The sequence below is a fragment of the Poecilia reticulata genome, chromosome 3 (assembly GCF_904066995.2).
Source record: "Poecilia reticulata chromosome 3, P_reticulata-male-v2, whole genome shotgun sequence".
NCBI classification, from domain to species: Eukaryota; Metazoa; Chordata; class Actinopteri; order Cyprinodontiformes; family Poeciliidae; genus Poecilia; species Poecilia reticulata.
In genome coordinates, this window is record NC_088832.1 from 7,053,760 (window position 1) to 7,075,437 (window position 21,678).

At 38.6% G+C, this 21,678-nt stretch overlaps 1 protein-coding gene across 2 annotated transcripts; it reads left to right on the plus strand.

Annotated features, from left to right (window-relative positions):
* The first annotated feature begins 1,942 nt into the window (after positions 1–1,942).
* pnoca (prepronociceptin a) lies at positions 1,943–21,125 on the plus strand. Of its 2 annotated transcripts, none has more exons than XM_008404834.3 (3): positions 1,943–2,404; positions 17,442–17,572; positions 19,440–21,125. In XM_008404834.3, exons 1-3 carry the CDS (start codon positions 2,026–2,028, stop codon positions 20,055–20,057), a joined length of 1,128 nt encoding a protein of 375 aa, XP_008403056.2. In that variant the 5' UTR covers positions 1,943–2,025; the 3' UTR covers positions 20,058–21,125. The 2 variants fall into 2 exon arrangements, with proteins under 2 accessions (XP_008403056.2, XP_008403055.2); XM_008404833.3 differs by having other exon boundaries at positions 1,957–2,404; positions 17,439–17,572.
* Positions 21,126–21,678: the final 553 nt, after the last annotated feature.

A 21,678-nucleotide genomic window follows, 5' to 3' on the forward strand; every position in this document is an offset into this window, starting at 1 on the left:
TTACTTCCTGTCAGCCCTGACAACAACACTCCAAACTTTCTGTCTGACTCATAATACCGACTTGTGTGTTTCACTGTGTTTGCCGTTGCTTCCCATTGGATAAAGATACAGCAACTTTAATCAGGGAGAAGCAGGCAGCATGCTCGTAATAATGAAGTCCCGGCGGACACACAATGAGAAACTCTTGAATTGATGCTTGTCGTGATTCTTTTGTTTGCAGCGCAGAGTTTTTTGGGGGTTTTTTTTTTAGCAGAGTGACAGTAATACAGTCCTGCCACTTCTAGAAAAGGTTGGAGAACATCTTACTGTCACTCCTACTAACTGGCGGAGGAGTGACATGGTTGTCCTCCAACCTCCCCTCATAAACTTCCCCAAACACTAAATTAGACATAATTACAGGCAGTAACAGGACATATGGCGCATCGAAAAAGTACACATTTCCTCTGTCTTTGCTTTTTTGTCACACTTTCAACATGTCGGAACGCTGTTGTGTTTTTGTTTAGTTTTCTGACACTTGCAGATAGAAAGCAGGACTCTGACATGGTTGTAGTGCAAAATTCTGTTTTCTACTTCCTGTTGGGTCTCTAACAGCTTCTAAAAACAACTCATGTAATTTAAAAACAAAAAACATCCAGTCTTTTTTTTAAAATAAGTTAATGTGTTTTGGTGCAGGCTGCACAGTGGTGCAGTTGGTAGAGCTGTTGTCTTGCAGCAAGAAGGTTCTGGGTTCTATTCCCGGCCCCGGTCTTTCTGCATGGAGTTTGCATGTTCTCCCTGTGCATGTGTGGGTTTTCTCCGGGTACTCCGGTTTCCTCCCACAGTCCAAAAACATGACTGTCAGGTTGATTAGTCTCTCTAAATTCCCCCCAGGTGTGAGTGTGTGTGCATGGTTGTGTGTCTCTGTGTTGCCCTGCGACAGACTGGCGATCTGTCCAGGGTGAACCCCGCCTCTCGTCCGGAACATTAGCTGGAGATAGGCACCAGCAACCCTCCCGACCCCACTGAGGGACAAAGGTGTAAGAAAATGGATGGATGGATGTTTTTGTGCTCCAGCAGGTTTGGTCAGCTAGTTTTACCGCTGCACGCGCTGTACAACGGCTGCTGGAAGAGACAAGTGTTTTGACGTTGAATCAACATGTTGGTTGTGCAGGAAGCTCCATTTCTGCTTTTCAAAGATGTACGGTTATATAATTGTGCATCTGTTTGCAGCCATTTTCACGTGCGAGTGAAAACGTTAAGTTGAGGAGGCGTGACCAGCGACAGCTGATTTGGATTTAAAGTGACAGAGGCCCTAAAATAGCTCATTCTGAGAGGAGCTTAAAATAGGCAGAACTGACCAGACTGAAATCTCATCATCTAAGAATGATTTTGTGTAATAAACATGTTTTTTATTGCCCATAAACTTATTCTAACCTGTACAATTAAACATAGCAAGTCAGCTTTAACGTATGCAGTCAAACATGATCCAAAAATCCAACTTTTATAGGCTGAAAATAAAAATAAAAACAATAGTAAAGTTTTACACTTGTGGCATAGTCAAAGCCTGAACTTAAATCTGGTGGTCACTGATCTGAAACAAGCCATTTATGCTCAGAAATGTCATGCCTACATGCCTAGGTAACACAAACACTCGATGGCAGCTGGTTTGAATAGTTTTTTTTTTCCTACAACAAATTAAACCACTTGAAAACTACTTGTGTTATTTTCGTCTGATATTAAAATGTGTTTGAAGATCTAAGACATGCCACCAAACGCAAAAACAGAGGAAGTCTCTAAAGGGGCAAACACTTTTGTTCCACAGCCCTGCTTTGACTACGTTAATGAGAATAATTTCTTTTGGTAATAAAAAACTTTTAATACTTTGCGATTCATTTACAGTGACAAGTTGACTTGCGTTTTTCTTGATGTGAACAATATTTGTGATGTTTTGTTATTTTTTGCCATCGGGGATCACGGGGTAAAAAAAAAATTAAAGCATCCCTATTTTTAAACCCGTCTTCCTTCACGCTCATTCTGCGCCCGCCCATGCTCTCGCACTTTTATCTTTCCCTCCCTCCATTCCTCAATCCTTCAATATTTTGTCATCATACTGACTTTCACTCCTCCTTGCACGCTCCCTCTCTCCCTCCCACCTGCATCACTCATTCCCCCCCACCACCACCAACACCCCCTCCATCTTTACCTCCACCCTTCCAGGCTGCATCTCGGTCCTCCCTCCCTCATGAAAAAGGGGGGAGTTCAGAAAGGGGGAATGAGGGAGAAGGGGAGGAGGAGGAAGATGAAGGGGTGGGACTGTATAAGAGCAGCTGTCTCCATCCTCCATGTAGCCAGAGAAACCACGCTGAGACTGAGGCACGGGAACGTAAGCTGAGGAATCTGAAAGGACCTCCACAATCTCACACAGGTAAGTGGAGCCTCAGGGGAGGAGGAGGAGGAGTAGTCTGACCTTTGACCTTTGATCCAAAATCTTTAAAGAAGCTTTTTTTTTGACACTTTGGTTCTTTGGGAAGCTCATGAAAAACTACAAAACACGTCTTATCGTTTTCAGCTTTGACACACAAGAGGCTTCAAGTGAAGAGTTTCTTATTTACTAGTTAAAAAGGAATCCACGTCATTTTTAGATGTTTTACTGGTTTCCAGGAACGGTGCCTTCACTGGAAGGCGTCTTGACTGAAATGGGTGCTGATGTAGTTTTCGTTGCCTGGAAATGATGTCGTCTGATACGGGATGCTTGATGCTGATCGTGCTTCACCACACACAGGTTGTCTACCAACCCTGACAACTGATGAGTTAAAGTAAACTCCTGTTACTTTAACTCAGTCCACATTTTATTTTGTAAAACAAAATAAAATAAAACATTTTATTTTGTCTGACAAAATAAAATATTGTCAGACAAAAACTGTGATGTCTCTCAGGAGTTATTTTGATCAGAAGTTGTAATGCTGAGAGTTTGCTGGCTAAAACAAAGGAAAGAAGCAAAATAAATTTAAATTGTGCCTCTTTTATGACTATCTCAGTAAGTCATAAAAATACTTCTAAAAAAATAGGAAAAGGAAATGAAAATAAACTGTTATGCATCTGAACTAGTTAGTTCCCAAATACTAAATGGTACAAAATACGCACAACAAAAATGACAAAATGTGATTATGAATCAGTGAAAGGATCAATTAATACAGAACCGACAAAAACACAGCTTAGATTTATAGGTGGAGCTGTGTGTGCAGCAGACACTATTACCTCTCCCTGTCTAAATTAGTAAAAATGATTATTATTTTGTGATTGCTTTGTCACTGTTCTTTTCGGTTTATGTGTAATGAGCCAATTAATGACAATTGTAACTCATGGAATTTTACAAAACAACAATTCCTGTTCATATTGAGACATGTAAAGCGATACAACCAGCTCAGTCAGGTCTAGTTTAATTACATGAAGAGATTAAAATCCTCTTACATGAAATCTGGTTTGATCTTTGTTACGCAAACAACGCAAATTGAGTTTAAGCCAGTCGGTAGAAAGTTATGTATCTAAGGAAGCCAAGGTGATTGCATCAGATCATTAACTTTACAGCAATCTCTCCTCCTGAGCAAGCATGTGGTGACAGTGGAAAAATGACTGCTATTCCTGGTGCCCTGTCCTCTTTTTTCATTCTGTCTCTATCTTTTGTCATCTTGGAATCTTTATAATTGTTAACTTGATTGACCAGATGTGGTCTTTGGTGTATTTGATGCAGCAGAGTCAGGAGGAATATCTCATTTTCCTCTGTTTCCTCTGCAAGGCAACCAGCCCCACTATACAGTTTTTAATTTTTTAATTTTTTATTATTTTTTGTTCTGGCAGCAAATTTGATTGCGAGACTGTTATTAACTTTGATTCGTTGCATAAAATGCAGTTTATGTTTTTTAAGATCCAGCTGGTTTGACGGTGCAGATAATGGACGTACTTGTACATGTGGATTTAACTCCTTTTCCTACACAGTTCAAATTCTAAATGGTTGAATTTAAGAATTTTTATTTAAAATTTGTCACAAAAAAAACCCAGCTCAAGCTTCGTGTAGTTCATCCTTTTCTGCTGTGAACCTCAGTGACCCAGAGAGAGCTAAAACAATAACTCATATCACAAAGTCAGCATGATGAAATCAGCATGTCGGTTCTAATCAAGCAAATAACACACCCTGAGCTCTGTCATCGTCCCTTTTGGTAAGAATTCCTGTTTCTGATTCTTGTGGAAAGGCGGTGACGATTTACACAAGTATCTCAAAGAAGGACGAAAAGGTCAGAGATTAGTCATAGTCGTTAAGGTCTGATTTAGTGATGCAGTTTCCTCCATGAACGGTCGGATGGATGGATGGATGGATGGTTGGATGGTTGGATGGATGGGGGGAGGGGGTTCGCAGAAAAAGGTGCTGTTTGCTTTTGCACTGTGGCTCAAGTAGCACAATAATGAAAGGTTGTTTGGGTGAGATCATGGCTGCTGATGAGGGTACAATGCTGTCATGGTCACTTTAGGCAATTATTTTAGGATGTGCCTTGAAGACTTCTACGTTTTTGAATGACGATTTCCGGCCAAACTGCTTATTAGGTAAAAAAATAAATAAATAAAAAAATGTGTAAGGATTGTTGCCCAAAAGTGATATGAGTCAACATTTAACTTTGTGCGCTGTAATGTTAAAAGGTGTTTGGAATGGAGCAGGATTTGTTCACCCATTAGGTTCAAAGCCCTGTAAGGGCTCCAGGGGAGACACTATTGATCACAGATGATTTGGCACATCTGGCTCATTGTTTTCAGTGGACCCCTGTGTAGTTAATGAGCCTGAACAGTTCAGGGGCTTGGCTGACAGAGAGGAAATCAAATGGATGGAAATAAGATGCACAAGCTGCACAGTGGAGCAATTGGAGGCACCGTTGCCTTGCGGTCTGTGGTCTTTATATGTGGAGCTTGTTCTCTCCCACATTCTCAAAATATGGTTGACTGGTGGCTCAAAATTCCCTGTAGGTTCGAGTTTGTGTGTGCGTGAATCTTGCCCTCTGGCGAACAGGTGACGTGTCCAGGGTGAACCCCGCCTCCCGTCCAGCGACTGCTGGAGATGGGCACCAACCCCTGCAATCTCACACTCCTAAATATATTGTAATTCTTTCTTTTTTTGTTCTTATGTTTTTTTAATAGCTGTTGAGATCAACTTTAAACAAACCTTTTCTAGATTTAAAGTAGCTGTATCAAGTTCAAACAATCAAATTTATTGATGTTGCACATTTCAACAACAAGCCAGTTCAAAGTGTTTTACAATAAGACATCATAAAAACATCATAAACACATCCTACAATCAACAACAGTGAAAACTAGCAACAGACATAGCATTTTGTCAAGTGCCATCGTTAAAATCGTCAATACACATCAAATATGTTGGTCAATGTTCCATTTGTTTTGGTCCAAAAGCAACTCTACACAGGTGGGTTTTTAGTCTTGATTTATTGCTATACTTTCACTATATCTTAAGATCTTTGTGTCTTAACAGGAACATGACAAAACATCTCACCTCTGACACCAGAAATGAGTCAGAAAATGCAGTTTTGCAAAGCTCTTTGAAGTTTGTCTGCATCATGAGTGGTCACAAGGCATGACCTCTTACCATCAGATGATACACCTCAATACGCCCTACTCATAAAAGTCAATTAAAAGTTTTTGCAACTAAACTTAGTTGACAAACTAAAAACCTCCATAACACGAAACTTTTCTGCACCACATAATGAACTTCACCAGTGTTTACACCCAAGCTCCAGTGCATTTTCCAAAGACTTGAAGAGGAACTCGGATGAATACAAAGCATTTATTCCCCTTCCCTTTTGGAAGATTAAATGAAAGAGATCGATGTGCAGTGCAGGGACTCTGACTGTTCCATTTTACAGCTACAAACCTCCAGTATTTAAGAAGACCTGGTCCTTCTTGACACCAGGTGTGGGTCAAACAATTTTTGCACAGAGCTCGGTGAGGTGTGTTGTGTGATTGGACGCTTGTGGGCACATTTCACTCGGACAGCAGTGCTGATATTTTGCTTCAACAAGACTACTTCTATTGTCAGGCACAGTGAGAAATGAGAAACATGTGTACAATTCCTCACAAAATACCTACAGGGCCAGTCACATGGCTAGCAGTTGCTTGAAAGAAATTGCTAAATCGTTGCGGATGAAGGAGACTATGTAGAAAAGGGTGGTACACAAAAAGGTGTAAGGTGTTGACTGTTCAACTTCACATGTAAGAGCCCTTAGTTCTCCGTGGTTTAATCTGTGTTTAGTGCCATCTATTATTAAATCAACTTTGTCCAGCATGCCAAACATTAAGCTACAATCATACCCCCGCATGGCGCTACCAACACCACCATGTTCCACCATGAGGATAGCGTGTTCGAGGAGACATCTATTGTTAGTGTACCATCTGGGCACCTTCTTTCAAGTATTGGCTATATCCACTACATGGCTTGAAAAATGGCTTCTTATGGGTCTTTTCAAGTTTCCATAAACAGCCAGATTGTCCTGACTTACCCCACTTGAGTTGAGAATCTGCAGCTTCGACACGGTTACCTTGGTTTTGTTTGTTTCTGATTAATATGGGATTTACTGGTATGTGGTGAGTCGTGTCTTGGTAGGTATCCTCTATCAAATTTCTTGAAGATGGATTGAACCATCGTCTCTAACAAAAACCCAGACAATACGTTCCAAGAACTTTCTCCCTAAGCTGTCTGCTGTGTTCCTGTTTCTTCCACCCAACTAGACATTAAACATTACAGCAAACATCATGATATGGCCTTTAGATTTTTTAATGTACAACCCAAAGTTTATCAAAGCTTTCTGGAGGCAGCCCTGACACAGGTAGCAGATGGTACCAGTTGACCAAACTTATGATGTAACTCTTGATGTTTCCACCCCCCCGGCAGGTATGTGTGGAAGTCATTAACTAGATGTGAATGCTGTCATCCGTCCTCTGTCAATAGCAATCTTTAAGATGGGAATAATTAAATTATTGCTTCTGTGTTTACCCCGGGGCTTCAATTTTCACTTCACCTTGAGAGAAACAAAGACGTTCCAGTTTCCCTCGCATATTTACAAGGAAGTTAGATCATTTTAGCCCAATAGGAGAAGCAGAAATGTGCCTCTTTTCTCACATTTTAAGGCAATATTGCTTTAAGATTTACATTTATTTATAGAGAGATTAAGAAATATGTCCTTTACCGTGTCTGGAACACTTAGCCTCAACACCATTCCTCATGTATCTCATGCCCCTTAAAAAATCTCTGTTAATCCTTCTCCTCTTTTTAGTATCTTCGTTGGCTCCAAGCCACACCCCATTAGCTTTATGAATATACTTCCCTATCCCCCTCTAAACATTTTCACCCACAAGCTTTATGGGGAAAACGAAAAGAGGGCAAAGAGTAGAAAACCAAGGGACACACCCCATAGAGTCGGCTCAGTTCTGCTAAATTGGGTTTGAACGTGTGGTGTTAATCCATGGATACAATGTTCCCAACGCAGCAGGGCCCAACTACATTTATTTGTGCTGCACCGACTGCACAGCTCCTTCCTTTATGTCTGTTTGCTGCCCGCTCTTTGTGGTCCTCTTGTCCCCTGTGATTTTACATTAATAAGCAGCCGATCCTTGGCACAGGAGGTTGTTTGAGCTGAAAGTCGCAGATCTTTCTCCAGGCTCCCTTATTTGTTCATGGCTAATGTTGGTAATCTGGAGACCAAACCAGAGGATGCGTTTAGTTATATTATCTATGTAATTATAGTGTATCTATATAGTTTCAATTATTTCAGAGTTCAATGTTGGGATTTTGTCTGACAGATCAACTCCAAGTATTGCATGAATGTAAAATGAAAGGTCAAAGTTACATTGATTTATTTATTTTTCCTGGAAAGGAAATTTGGAAAGGTGTGCATTTGTCCTCAATAATTTTATTTTGTCATTTTACAAAAAAAACAAAAACAAAACATATCATTATTGATGATATGGTTATGAATCTTATAGTGATTGAACTGACTTCGGCAGAACCAAAATGCTTTTAATAATGTAACTACTCATCAATCAAGGCTACTAATTAAAATATCTGAAAATTTTAAAATTGAAAAAACCAACAGAAAACCATTTATAATTACAATTATGTTCAAAAATAACTTTACTGAGTAATCTTTTTTATACAAGTAAATGACTTATTTTTCAATGTATGCTTCTTTTAGATATCTCTTTTTATTGTAACTAAAATGCTGTTTCCTCAATAATTTAAATAATCTAAAAAACAAGTTTTGTTCTTCTTGAACAACTCTCTACATCAGTGCAACAGTTTGATCTACAAAATAAATAAAACCTATACTTTTCACGTCTAACAGACACCTTAGCTCCTCACTTAACTCAGTCTCACTTTCCAGCTCTGCATTCAGTAACTTACCAAACATGAGCCATAAAAAACACTGAGGCAAAAAATCGAAATGTTTTTATTCTCCTGTAATTTTCAGCCGCAAACATTTAACTAAAATATCTATGGATATGTGTTTTTGTCTCTGCCTCCCTCTGACTCTCTGCAGTCTGATGTTCCTGCATGGATTCATGGATTTACAACAGACACTACAGTAATGTACAGTGTCAGAATGTGAATTAAATATAAAAAGCATGTTTTTATTATACAGAATGAGAATTTAAACAACTTCATTTTTAGATGTATACATTATTATACATCTCAACTCTATTTACTGTGTAGCTAAAATTTTCCATATTTTTAAACCTCTCCTCAAGCACTTTTCTTATTGTCTCCTAACCATTACCCTTATAGTGTGTAAATAATGAAAAAAATATTGAAACGTTGAAAGAAATCAACCTGACATCAGTCTTCACCTGTTCTCCTTTCTGGTTTTATTGAAATTAATATAATTTATATATCTTCACACTCTGAAACTCCATCTGGCTCTCCTATGTCTTCCCTGACCTGCTCATTTCATAATAACATAGTTTAGTTTATTTAAAAATTAAAAACAGTTAAAACATATTTCAATAAACTAAATGAAGACCTCACCAGAGCTTTTTCACCTTTCTTCAACAGCATTCTAGCAGTGCTGTTCTCCTAAATATCAAAATCAATATAATATAATATAATATAATATAATATAATATAATATAATATAATATAATATAAATACATGTTAAGTGGTCGAGTATGATCAGGTGTTGCTCACTTTAAATAATAAAAAGGCTCATTTCACTGCTGTTTCAGTCTCATTCTAAATAATTGGGACTAGACTAGCTAACTTTCGAACAAAGTTAGCAGCAAAATTTTGGACATGTGACTATTCCAGAATCAAAACGGCTTACCAAAAAAGATTTAGTTCTATATATGAAAGTAAACTGACAACAAGATGTTATAAACGAGCGATATTCATGGCAACATTCCTGACAGACAGTTTACCTCATTCAAACTTAGTTTCTCTGACTCTGTCTGCTGCTGCTTTTACTATGAGCCGTTCAGAGGGGGGAGAGGGAGGAAGCGCTCTGCTGAAGGCGCTGTTATGCGCCTTCAAATAAAAACACGCGAGTGGAAGATTTTAAAATTCTTCGCGACTGCAGTGAAATTATTGGGGGGGATGAATGTGACTGTCTCCAATATTGGGGGGGACATGTCCCCCCGTCCCCCCGCTTCCTACGCCAACGGTCCTGGCCATCCATCTGATTGTCCAGTTGGTCCGACCAACATCTGGGTCAACAGCCCAATAGTCTTGGGTGACTCTCTGGCAACCTTTGGGTCTCACTCCTGAACTCCTGAACTAACAGGACTTTGTTTTAGACTTAGCTCCTATTTCCTTTTTTGTTATTTCTCTATTTGGCTGTTTTGTGAAAGTTTTTTTTCTACTTTCTTTTGAGACCCACATTCCCATCCACCGTATGGTTTCGGTTGTTCGTTTTGTTTCTCCTCTGGTTTGTTGGCTGCAGTAAATTCATTCTAGCTGGTCTCACCTGGTACTGGTAAGCATCTCACCACCATCTGAATACTCATTGAATCAGGCTGTTCCATTCCAGATCCTGTTATTATCTATATGTTTAACTGAATAATCCTCCTCATGTGCCTCTATGCTCTCTGTTTCTTTCATGTTTCCTTCTAAACCTCCAAGGTTTTATTTTCCTCTCAATAGTCTCCTCAAGATGAGACTATTGTTGTCTTTCTACTGCTTTGTGCCCAAATTATAACATTCTGCTTGGATAATAATAAAATGCTCCACAAAGTTACACAATCTCAAAAAAAAAAGTGACCTAGGTTATTACTTTAGGAAGGTTAGGAAATATTCTGTCATCATAAACAACATTTCAGGATGCCACCAGACATTTGACAGGAAAATCTAGAAATGAATGAACAAAAGTTAAGGAGCATTAACTGATGGACTGCCGGCAAAAACAAAGAGTATCAAATCAGAACATCTCTAAATGAGCACTAAGAGAAGGAAAACAGAGGAAAAACAAACATAAATCCTTAAGGATAAGTCCAAAAACAAAACTAACATCAAAGTTTAGTGGATTATGAGAACCAGCTGTAGCTTGTACAAAACAAAAGCCATTTGCTGAATGAAAAAAGAACAGTTCAAATGAATTATTAGAAAACCAAAATTATGTCAATGAGGAACTTAATGACTATTTTAGATAGTTGTGTTTTAATTTCTGTTCATTTTTTTTCTCAATTATTTACATAAAAAGCACATTTAACTCAAATGTGTTCATTATGTTTGTTATTTTTGGGACAAAAACACAGATGGAGAGCAAAAAGTTGCACAAAAGAAGATACATTCTGGATTTGCAGTAAGGGACTTTGGTTGGTCTTTTTGTCCTGGGGGAACCCGAGGAATATGTTTGCAGAAAATCTTCACATAGATCTCCCCCTTTCGTGGCTGACAGAACAGATCCCTATTCATGAAATGTGTCAAGTGAACGAGCTGTATGTGATTTTACCAGGTAGACATCAATTTCACAACAAAGAGCTGCATGTACTTTGAGGGGGCAGGAGAGGAGCTGTCGCTCAAAGTGATTTTTTCTAACAGACGGCTGCCAGCAGAAGGCCTGTCAGAGTTACTCATCAAGTGACAATACAGACTTCAGGAGTCCGCTAAATAACAGATGTTTTTCTTTTTTCAACATGTTATTTCCACTTTGCAAACCAAAAAGAGTTAATTTTAAAGGGGCAGTATTATGCGTTTTCTATGCTATGTAGTGCCGTTTTCTACCACAATCAAGTTACTACGCTACTTTCAGTCGTACTGAAAGTACATAGAATATCGTACTTGATATCCTACGTATATCAAGTACGACTTAAAAGAAATTTGACTTTGTAATTTAACACCTTGAAATTGAGGCTCTGTCTCTTTAAGAAACTCCTGATATTTCTGAAGTTCTGCCTTCAGGAAGTCATCACAACATGGCTCCTCTATTAACCCTTTAATAATGTTTCTACCAGCGTTTCACTGAGAAGGTGCGCCATTCCAACAGGTGTTTGCTAATTGCTTCCGGCCTGGGCCGCTCTGTGAGGCGGAAGCTTGGAAACTACAGCTCAGAGGAGGAGCTGCGTCTCAAAGGCGGAGCTAAGTCCACCCAGGTGTTATGCACAGCTGAATGGTTGCCATGGGAGATTAAAGGATTTCTTGAGAAAGCAAAGCAACACTCCAGATGTGTTTTTGTTGAGGGAAAAACATTACAACATGATGTAAAGTTTAAAAAAAAAAGTCAATTTTACATAATACTGCCCCTTTAAACTAAGTTAATTGTCAGATTAGAAACTTATCTGCTGACTTTCAGTCTGCGTTCCTAGATGTAAAATTTGCTGATATCTCTGTTGTGTGTTTTGTTGTCACCTGTCTGCAGACTCTGCGATCGATCACAGTAAATCACTCAGAGACTCGGGTTTGGCTGCATGGGCAAAAATTAGTTAAGCTTCAGTCGAGCAGAGAGACGTTAAGTGTTGTGGTTCTTATACAAGTCATATGATAAACTGCAGTCCTGCCGTAAAGTGCCAAGAAAAAAAACACACACTTCTCAGAACAGATACACGACGTTTCTCTGCTCGGCCGGGCGTGAATAATCCGGCTTTAAGTCGCGCTCTGGGCTGGGAGTAATTTATTTTATGTTTCCCAGTTCTTGATGAGAAATTGGCAATAATGGAGGGGAAAAATGGTGGAAACTGTTGATAAATCAGCGTGAGACACTGGGAGAATTTGTGAGGCTCGTGCTTTGTGTGTATTTGTGTCTGTTTGGATCAAGTGAGCGGAGAGGAAGCCGGAGCAGCACTTCTTTAACGTTAACTGTACTTATTCAGGTTTGACAGGAGCAGCTTGTTTTTTAGCTGCTTCAGCAGCTTTAGCAGGGACTACATTTTTTTTTTTTTTTGCACTTTATGTCCCAAAGTAAAATACCTTGGTTATGTATTTAAAAGCATCTATGGCAATGCAGTCATTTCCAAAATTATTTAAACACCTTGAACTTTCTCATATTTTCTCAAAATGTGACGCATTTTGAAATGAAAGGAAAATTATATTAGATTTAAATGGGACAGAGCAGAGGCTAAACGTTATCATCCGTTCCTCTTGTAGAGCCACCTTTTGTCCCGCTGTCGGTCAACCTCTGTCCAGTTTCAAGTCTTTTTCAGGTATTAAATTCTTTGAAAAGAAATGCAAAACTATTTATTACCTAAAAAAATGTATGTGCTTTTTTTAAATCATAATCTTTATTGTTATCGCAATAGTGCCACAAAATATTGCGATGAAATAAGTCTCAATCGCCCACCCACAAACCACATTTTATTTTCCTTCCACATGACACTTTATATTGGCCGAATACGAGTAAAAGAATCGTGGAAGTTCTTCCAGGCTGTTTTAAAAAAAATTATTATTCATTACTCTGTGAGCTCAACACCAATGCTGACTCTGTGCAGGCCTCACAGCAAGGACTTAATTACCTTGTTTATTGAGTGGCTAATTAGCAAATTGAAAGCAGAATAATTGAGTTTCAAGGGCTCTCATGAGAACCTAATAGGCCTCAGTAGTTGACCCCTTCTGTAGATTTGTTGAGAGGTCTGCTCTTAACAAGAGAGGACTTCGCAGACTGAAGAGGAAGACGACAGCTATGTTGTTTCTAGTGGAATCCCGCCCTGCTTTAAAACTCAACCTAGTGAGGCATGAATGACATGCATTCCTGTATATCACCAGCATCGCGGTGACAATGATTACTTCTTATTCATGAAAAGAAAGGAGATTAAAAAAAAACCTGTGTCCCAGAGATGGCTTATTGTTTGCATGGACTTACATACGTTTTATTTGTATTTTATGTGACAAACTTGTGAAGTGAAATGAAATTTTAAAAAATCCATTCCGTAAACTTAAAGTAAAATTCAAAGCAACCAGTTGTCTTCACAAATCTCATAAGTAGCAATTATAATGTGTGTAATAAAAAACGAGTTGCAATGAAACAGTTTAAATCAAAGCAGCAGAGGTGGGCGAATCGGTCCAAACTTTTGATAATATCAGTATCAAGTCGGTATCAGTAAATATCAATACTAGCTTGGTAAGATCGATACTTTCAGCAGATGCTTTATTTTTACATCGTAGTTTCCCAGCCCTCCCTCAAAAAAGATTTTGATATGATTTGTAAAAACGCACGCAACTATGTTTTGTTTTTTCTGTTATTTCTATGTATCACGTTAATAGGTTATCAAAGTATATTTTTGTGGACAAATATACACTTTATCCAGGTTCCATCTTAGGTTTTAACCAAGTAATTAAAAGAAAAACCACAAAAACACATAATGGTCGAAGGTTTGATGATATATCAAACTTAAATAAGAAAAATAATCGATATCAATATTTATATATGTATCTGTACTCACTTATCAGATTAATAGTTAATTTGGCGTTATCGCACTTGAAAACTGACGTTCGCACAACTTCTCCATCTAACGTGTGTGAGCTTGGATAGAAACTTAAACCTCTAGATGGACACGACCTCACTTTTCACCTTTCCATTTTTCCGTCCAATCTTACTGAGCTGTTCTGCAAAGACGTGTCGTTTTCCTTCCACTTAACAAGTCTGCTGTTCTTTGACTTGATAAAATCTTCTGTCTCGGATAAAATCCATCTTATTTTTCACATCCTTGTCCATCCAAACACAAAAACAACTGCATACGGAAATCCAGACGCGTTTTTAAATATAAAACTACAAAAGCACAGAGGTGACTCTCGGTTTTAACAGGTGACTCGGTCCTTACGAGACGGATACAGGAGGAGATGTGTTGTCCCTCCCAGAGTTCACACCCCCCAGGCTGTTTGCCTGTATTCGACGCCTCGTGTCAATTACCTCCCGCCTCTTCATTTCTCCACATATCAGTTCGACCTTTCTTTGTCCTTCCCTGTCAAACACCTTGTCGTTATCAGACTGCAGAAATGTAAGTCTCTTGCATTAACATTAATTAATTTAGCGGCGTTACGTCAGTGTGAGCAAGTCAGGATCAGGAATGAACTTTTTTAATTAAAACTTTTGTCTTTTTTTTTTTTTTTAATTAGTCTTTGTTAACTTCTTTAGACATTGTCGACATATTTGACAGAGGACAAATTTACTTTCAGCCGTCCCTTTTTTTACAGAGTGTCCCCTCTGTGTTTCGGTGTCCTGTGGTCGGGGGGAGAAATTCTCAAGTCGATGTTTACATTTGTTGTGCTAAATATATGAACACTGTGCGTGGGTGTTTCCTGCGCTTTGCGGGTGCGAGTTGAGTGTGTTTGTCAGCAAGAAACATTGACTCAGTTTGGTGCCAGAGGCATTAATTGAGGCATCAATTAAAGGAGTTAACGAGTTTGTTTAATGAGACGAAAACTCTGCTTGTGTTTCTGACGTCAGACTCGCCAGACGGGGGATGCTACGAGAAAAAGGTCAGCCTTTTTCTCATGGCGTCTCCTTCTAGTCGCTGTGCTCATCGTCTCATCTTCTGTCCCTCAATCTGAGTTCTTCTTCTGCCATCGTTTGTTTCCCCTTCTTCTCTGAAAAGCAACATAAAAAAACTAAATAAATGCAGTAAAGTGGTGGTCTTAGTGACTAAATGGGACACTTTTGGCTTGTTTCCACTGAGCAGCAGAGCATGCTATTATGTCTAATTCGATTATAAAAGCATCCCGCACTTTCACTGCTGGTGACAAGCACAAGAGACACTAGCATTGTCACACCAGTATGATGTAACATTTGACTTTTGGGTTTAAAAGAGTCCAACTAATGGTGGAAACTCTCTCCGAAATACAACCAAATCAAAAATTTAGCATCAAAATTATTTTACTGTTGTAGATAGCATCGATTTACATGCAGTTGTTCACTACTGAAGCAGCAATATGCCGCTTTGAATAAATGCTTAGGAGACCCAAATGGCTAGCAGCATCCTTGAACATTTTAGAGGTGTTGTAATGCTCCAGAACCTGAGCTAGTGGTCCAATAAATTGAAGCCTGAGAATGGAGCCTTGTGGTACACCACGTCTGATCTTTGTTTGCTTTGATTTATAATGACCAAGTGACACAAAGTACCTCCGGTTTGTCAAATAAGATCTGACGCAGTTTAGCACAGTAACAGACAATCCTTTCCAAAATGTCAATCAGGATGGCATGGTAAACTATACCAGTGAAACCAAGACCAAGAAGTGTTTTTATGCATTCATTTTAAAATGTATGTCATTGATAACTGTTACCCATCAACACCTAAAAATTATTATTTTTTTCATTTTTTTTTTCAAATAAAACAAAAAAATTAAGCCTGTTGACAAATTGCTGTTTTAATTATCTTTGCCAGAAATGTTGGGTTAGATATCTAGTCACAATTATTGAGTAGTGATCAGTTGTGAAACCAGATTAGGTTTCTTTAAAATGACCCCTGAGGTTTTAAGGACAAAACCAGGAGAGAGAAGAAACTATCATCTGAAATGTTTCAGGTGGAACGGAGTTGAGGATGTTTCTGAAAAAAACTGTACCTGCATTTCCGTTCTGTTATCCAACTTATGTTACCTTCTTCCAAGATTACTTTTTCTTCTATTATTGAACTAAATTAATGTTAAAATATCCCACTGTTTTGGTGACAATACGGGAAATGTCGTCTTCCGGTGGCTTGTATTGTGTCCTAATTTCCCTCATAGTGCTCATATAGTTAGGATGGGGTTTTAATTAAAAAGCATAAATGAGATTAACAACAGAAGGAAATTGAGTCATGTTGTTGTTTTTTTTAATGTTTACAAATTACCAAAAAAAATAAATCAACTTCTCAAATTTCAAAAACTATGAGAAGTTTCCATTTACATTAACAAGACCTTTTGGGCTTGTCTGAAATTTTGTTTACAGTAATTTTTCAAGTCTTGCCATATATTCTCAAATGTATTTGGAGCTGTGCTTTGACTGGACCGTTATAACTCGTAAAATGCATTTTGATGAGTGTCATTTGTGTCCAAGTGTAAAGCTGCCATTAGGTTGGCCTACAGGTCAAAAATTACTTTAGTATGTAATATGCAAGTTCATAAGACTTAGAAATATCTTAGCCAACAATTATTATGCTCCAGTCCTTTGCATTAGAAATATTACACACACAAATGTCACAATGAACATATATTTATATATGTTGACCAGTATCACTTTTAAGATGATTTCTGAAGGCAGATGGTTGCACTGCATTTTATTTAGGAATATTTGTGTACGTTATGCTCATTTTTCAGATTTTATTTTGCAAAAAATGTAACAATACCGGGGTTTTTTTAGGTTCACTTTGTGATTATGTGCTGTGTTCCTTTTAATTTATTGTGACAGTACAGATTTCTGAGTTTTAAAACTTGAAAATTTGCTAGAAAAAAAAATCCAAAATTTTGATGTTAATCTAAAAGAAATGTATAAACAACTTTTCTGACTTTCAAAAGTGGAAATTTTGCAAAAGTAAAACATTTTCAACTTTTTAAATATTCTCTTTTTTCCCCCCAGAAAATGTCTAAGATTAAGCTCAAAATTTCTGCATTTTCCTTTTTTTTTTCCAAGAAAATTTTCCACTCAGGAATTTTTGCATTTTTTTCTAGAAGATTTCTGAAATTAGTCTAAAAATTTTAGGGTTTTTTGTTGTAAATTTTCCACTTTAGAAACTCTGAAATTTCCAAATTTTTTCTCAAATATTTTTAAGATTAATCTGAAAATGTCAGCGTTTTTCTTGCAAATTTTCCACTTTTCAAAATCAGAAATTTCCATGTTTTTTTAAATTTTTTTTTAGAAAATGTATGCAATTAACCTCTAAATTAAATAAATATTTTTTGGGGGGGGGGGGCATTAATTTACACCTCCTTTTGTTTTTTCCTTAATTCGTCCTCGTGGATAAATGATGACACTGACCTTGTGCTTCCTTTCTGCCCTGTGTCACGCAGCAGACGGTGAGACCATGAGGACCGTAGTGGCTCTGCTGCTTCTCTGTCTGTGCGATCCAGGACGGAGTGACTGCCTGACTGACTGCCTGTCCTGCAGCAAAATCCTGCCTAAACAGCTCAGTTTCAACACTGTGGTAAGACACGCACGCACGCACACACACACGCACGCACGCACACACACGCACAGTCTCAGTCACTGGGTGTTATCATTCTGAAAGCTCTGTTCAAAGTCCAAGAAGCATCTTTCAACATAATGGTGGTTGCAGACATTTTACTTGTAGAGAATTGAACGCCACTTAACATGAATGAACTCGTGCGAAACTTAGTGTTCCCTTCCAACTTGAAACTCTTCACCCCAGCATCTCGTATTTATTATGCACTCCCAGCCTGACTCAACGAATTATCCTTTTGGCATTTGAGTTTTAATTTGTTGAAGCTAATTGATTCCCGGGGACAGATGTGTGTTTCTTCCCTCTGTGCCTGCTGGTGGTTTCTGTCTGGATAAAGACATGTCTGCGTCTCAGAAGAGTTTTTGTAGGTGGCACACCAGAAGACGTTTAAATTTTGACTGTTAAACTCTGTTCTGTTAGTGTTTGACGCCGGGATCACGGGATCATTTGTGGCCCGTTACAGCAGGACAACGCTTTCATTGCCTTAACTAGGACAATAAAAGTAGGTAAATTACCATTCATTTAGAAATAATTATTTAATTTGAAAGTGTTATGTTCATGTACATCATAATAACCGTAGACAAGAAATTTAGCTTGGATTCGGCTGTGAAGTTAATTTTACTTTTTTTATATAGTGTAAACATGGATCTGGTTCATAGCAGAAGCTCTGTTCAATTTTTGGTGTCGTCTTTTAAGATTAACTAAAAAAACGACAGGACAGGTTGTTCCCCGTTTACATCCCTCAGAAGAATAAAATTTCTCCACAGTGTTTTTACTTTGGTCTATGTTTCTCCAAAAACGTTTTTAAAAATCTTTTCTCCAGACATGCTTGCCATGTTAGAGGAGTTTTAAACTTCCAGCAGTAGATCACTGTTTTAGTGCTGATCCATGGATGTTCATGGGAGCTGATCTCTGAAGGCTACGTCTCTGTGTGCCTGCAAAGCTGCTGTGAAAACTTGAGTAGATTAACTATTATTTTTTGGCATTGATTATATTTTTTAAAAAATTATCAATTTAACTTTAACTTTTTTTGTAGGAGCTCACCGATTGCAATTTTCTGCCCGATAACCAATCTTTAAAAAGCCTAAACTGCCGATTACGATTTTTGCCAATACTGATTTTTTTTCATCTGAAAAGTTTCTAAATATAGCCAGAAAGTAGCTAAGTTGGCAACAGAGGGGTGACTATAATTAACGGCACACTTACTGATTATACCGGTCAAGTCTCCCGTTTTGGCCAAGAAACTATAATTTTTTTTACCCCCCTCTCCCTCTGTGCTCCCGTATTATTATTTTCCTATAAATATCCCGTATTGTGCTGCCCCTGCTCTCACGTTAAGTGCTCCACCTCCCTGCTCTTACAGCAGTATATCCCTTACCTTAGTACCACTTTGACAGTAGTACGTATTGCCAAGTCCAAAACTTGACAGGTATGAAAACTTGATGGGTATGAAAACTTGACAGGTATGTTGCTGCTGTGACCTGGTGGGCTGGGCTGTGTCAATCAGCCATCTCTCATTACAGAGCAAAAAGGGACACAGGCTGATTTTCAGATAAAAGTCGGTGGATAAGATTGTTTTCTCATATAAGTATTGGCCATTCGCCTTGATTTAACTGATTTCATAAAATCAGTTAAATCAAGGCCTACTTTTCAGTTATTCGTATGAAATCGATTTTGAAAACCATTTTCCTTCCACTTCACAGAACAGCTCATCATATAGTGCTGCTTTGCAGTGACTTGTTATATGAACCTATAATGATTAATTCGTCTTATTCCTCTTAACTCGGCTCATAAAAGTAAGAGGATGATCTCTTGTCTCCATCTCCAACAGGTGTGTTTGATTGGATGCAAAAGCAGCGCCTCTCCTTCCTCCTCCTGGGACATCTGCCGTAAAGCGCTATCTTCTTCTTCCCCCGATGGCACCGTCAGAAGAAGATCTCAAGAGGAAGCTGATGTCCTACTTCCTGAGGAAGAGGAGCAAATGGATGGGGGTCTGCTCCTCCCCATTTCTTTGCAGAGATTCAACCACGTGACCCGCGCACTCGACCTGAGCGACAGGGGCCTGGTCAGCCAGAGCAGCCAGCTGAGCTCCCTCTACGGCTCCCAGGACGCCCTGTCGCTCGCCAACGAGTACGATGAGGAGGAGGAGGCAGGGCAGGAAGAGGAGGACGCCGCCGAGGCAGCGAGACAGCAGGACGACCCGGAGCTGAGCATCGCCAAGAGGTTCGGCGGCTTCGTCAAAGGGAGGCACGGCTACCGGAAGTTGGTCTCTCCGGGAAGGTCGTACCAGAAGAGGTACGGGGGCTTCATCGGGGTTCGGAAGTCGGCCCGCAAGTGGAACAACCAGAAACGCGTCAGCGAGTTCCTGAAGCAGTACCTGGGCATGAGCACCCGGTCCACCGAGTTCAACAGCGTCTCAGGAGAGCTCACCCAACAGAACGAGGTGTGAGGGAGCGTGCCTCCATAAGGCCATGACAGACATACCAGATGTGCTTTCAGTTGTCTTCTATTAGAGCAGAAAACATTTCACAGTTAATCTGGCTCCATCTCCAACAGGAGATGGAGCCAGGAGATGAACCCCATCACAGCTTCTGGTTGTATGAATAGCCTTTTATGTGTATTTTCTTAAACAGGAATCCTTCTTACAGTGGAAGGAACCTAAATTACGTTAGAAGTTACTTTTCATGTCTTAAAAAAGCATAATGAAGGATTCGAAAAGTGGAATTGTATTTAAACATTTTCCAAGTTATGAACATAAAAGCAAACCATGCATAAGAAAGTATTTCGTTCCCCCCACCCCCATTTGTTCTGTTGTATCCATTTCATACTTTAAGGAAGGACAGGGAAATCTGAAAAGTGCCATGGAAGTGTGTTGGAACCCTATAAACCTTCTACCCTGTTGAAATTCGCAAAGAAACGAAATCTGAAATCCTTGCTCTTTGAAAAATTCTGTGGCCCCTTGCAAAAATACCGCTAGTTTTTGTTTACATCTCGTCTGCTTCGGGCCTTTTTAAGGATGAAAATTTGAGCACTTTCGTTTTCGTGTGTCGCCATCTAGTGGACAAATACTTATAGCAGTCCAATATGAAATGTAATGTCTCTTTTTTTTTTTTTGTTCCTTCCTCTGTTTTTCATGTTCTACTCTCTTGATGATAAAAACTTCAGCAGCACTGTATCTGTGTGTGATTTATGTTGAATAAACTAAAATGCATTTACGTTTTTCTGGTCAGTATCTCCTGCATCATACTCCCGATACAGATATATTAAAATCATTTAACTTAAACAACTCCAGACAGCATGCAGCATTCATTCAGACTTTATGACAGTAATCAGTCTTGATTATGTTGTACACAGCTGAGCATAAGCTTTGATGGCTTGTTGTGTTTGAACACTTGTGTGAAAAATTGTCTCTGAACTGTTACAGATGTAAAATGTTTTGTCTTGTAAATAACTGAATTGAAACATGCCAATAAATATAGTTTACTATTTCCTTCGTGGCTTGTCATGCAGAAACCGAGTCTGCGTCTTGGAAGTATTTTGTTCCTAAGAGTCATTATTGCTTGTTATGGTGCCATTTGAATTTTTAGTTGTGTTTTCAAGTCATTTCAGGGAGGATGACTTTCTAACTTTTCTTTATACTGTCTTCATTTGGTATTTCTTTATACGTTTTAAAACAGAATAAGCACTTATTGGTTTCTTACTCTCTTGCAAACAAGTTGAAAAAGGTACAAATGATAAACGATTGAAAACTAAGATTGTTATTCTTTACTCACACTGGCATCAGGAAATCAGTCTCCGAATGATCCAACACCATCAGTTTTTCATTTACCAATTTCAAATATAAGAAAATAGCACCAAATATAATATTAAAACAGGACACTGCAATACATACCAGAGTAATACAGTTTTGGTGTGTCAGCATTGACACAAAATACTGTCAGTACTGAGTGTTTTCAGATTTTGTTTGAATTTTAGTTCATTTTTTCACAGTAAATGGAAGAAGGGAGACACGCTAGAGTAAGGATGAAAAACACTTTCATTTCACTCTACAAATTTCACTTGAGATATGA

Bases quoted from the DNA above. Each gene is read 5' to 3' on its own strand.
- pnoca (XM_008404833.3), top strand. From the start codon at position 2,026: ATGCTCTCGCACTTTTATCTTTCCCTCCCTCCATTCCTCAATCCTTCA. The intron at 2,405-17,438 runs GTAAGTGGAGCC...TGTGTCACGCAG, and splicing joins ACCTCCACAATCTCACACAG to CAGACGGTGAGACCATGAGG. The intron at 17,573-19,439 runs GTAAGACACGCA...CATCTCCAACAG, and splicing joins AGCTCAGTTTCAACACTGTG to GTGTGTTTGATTGGATGCAA.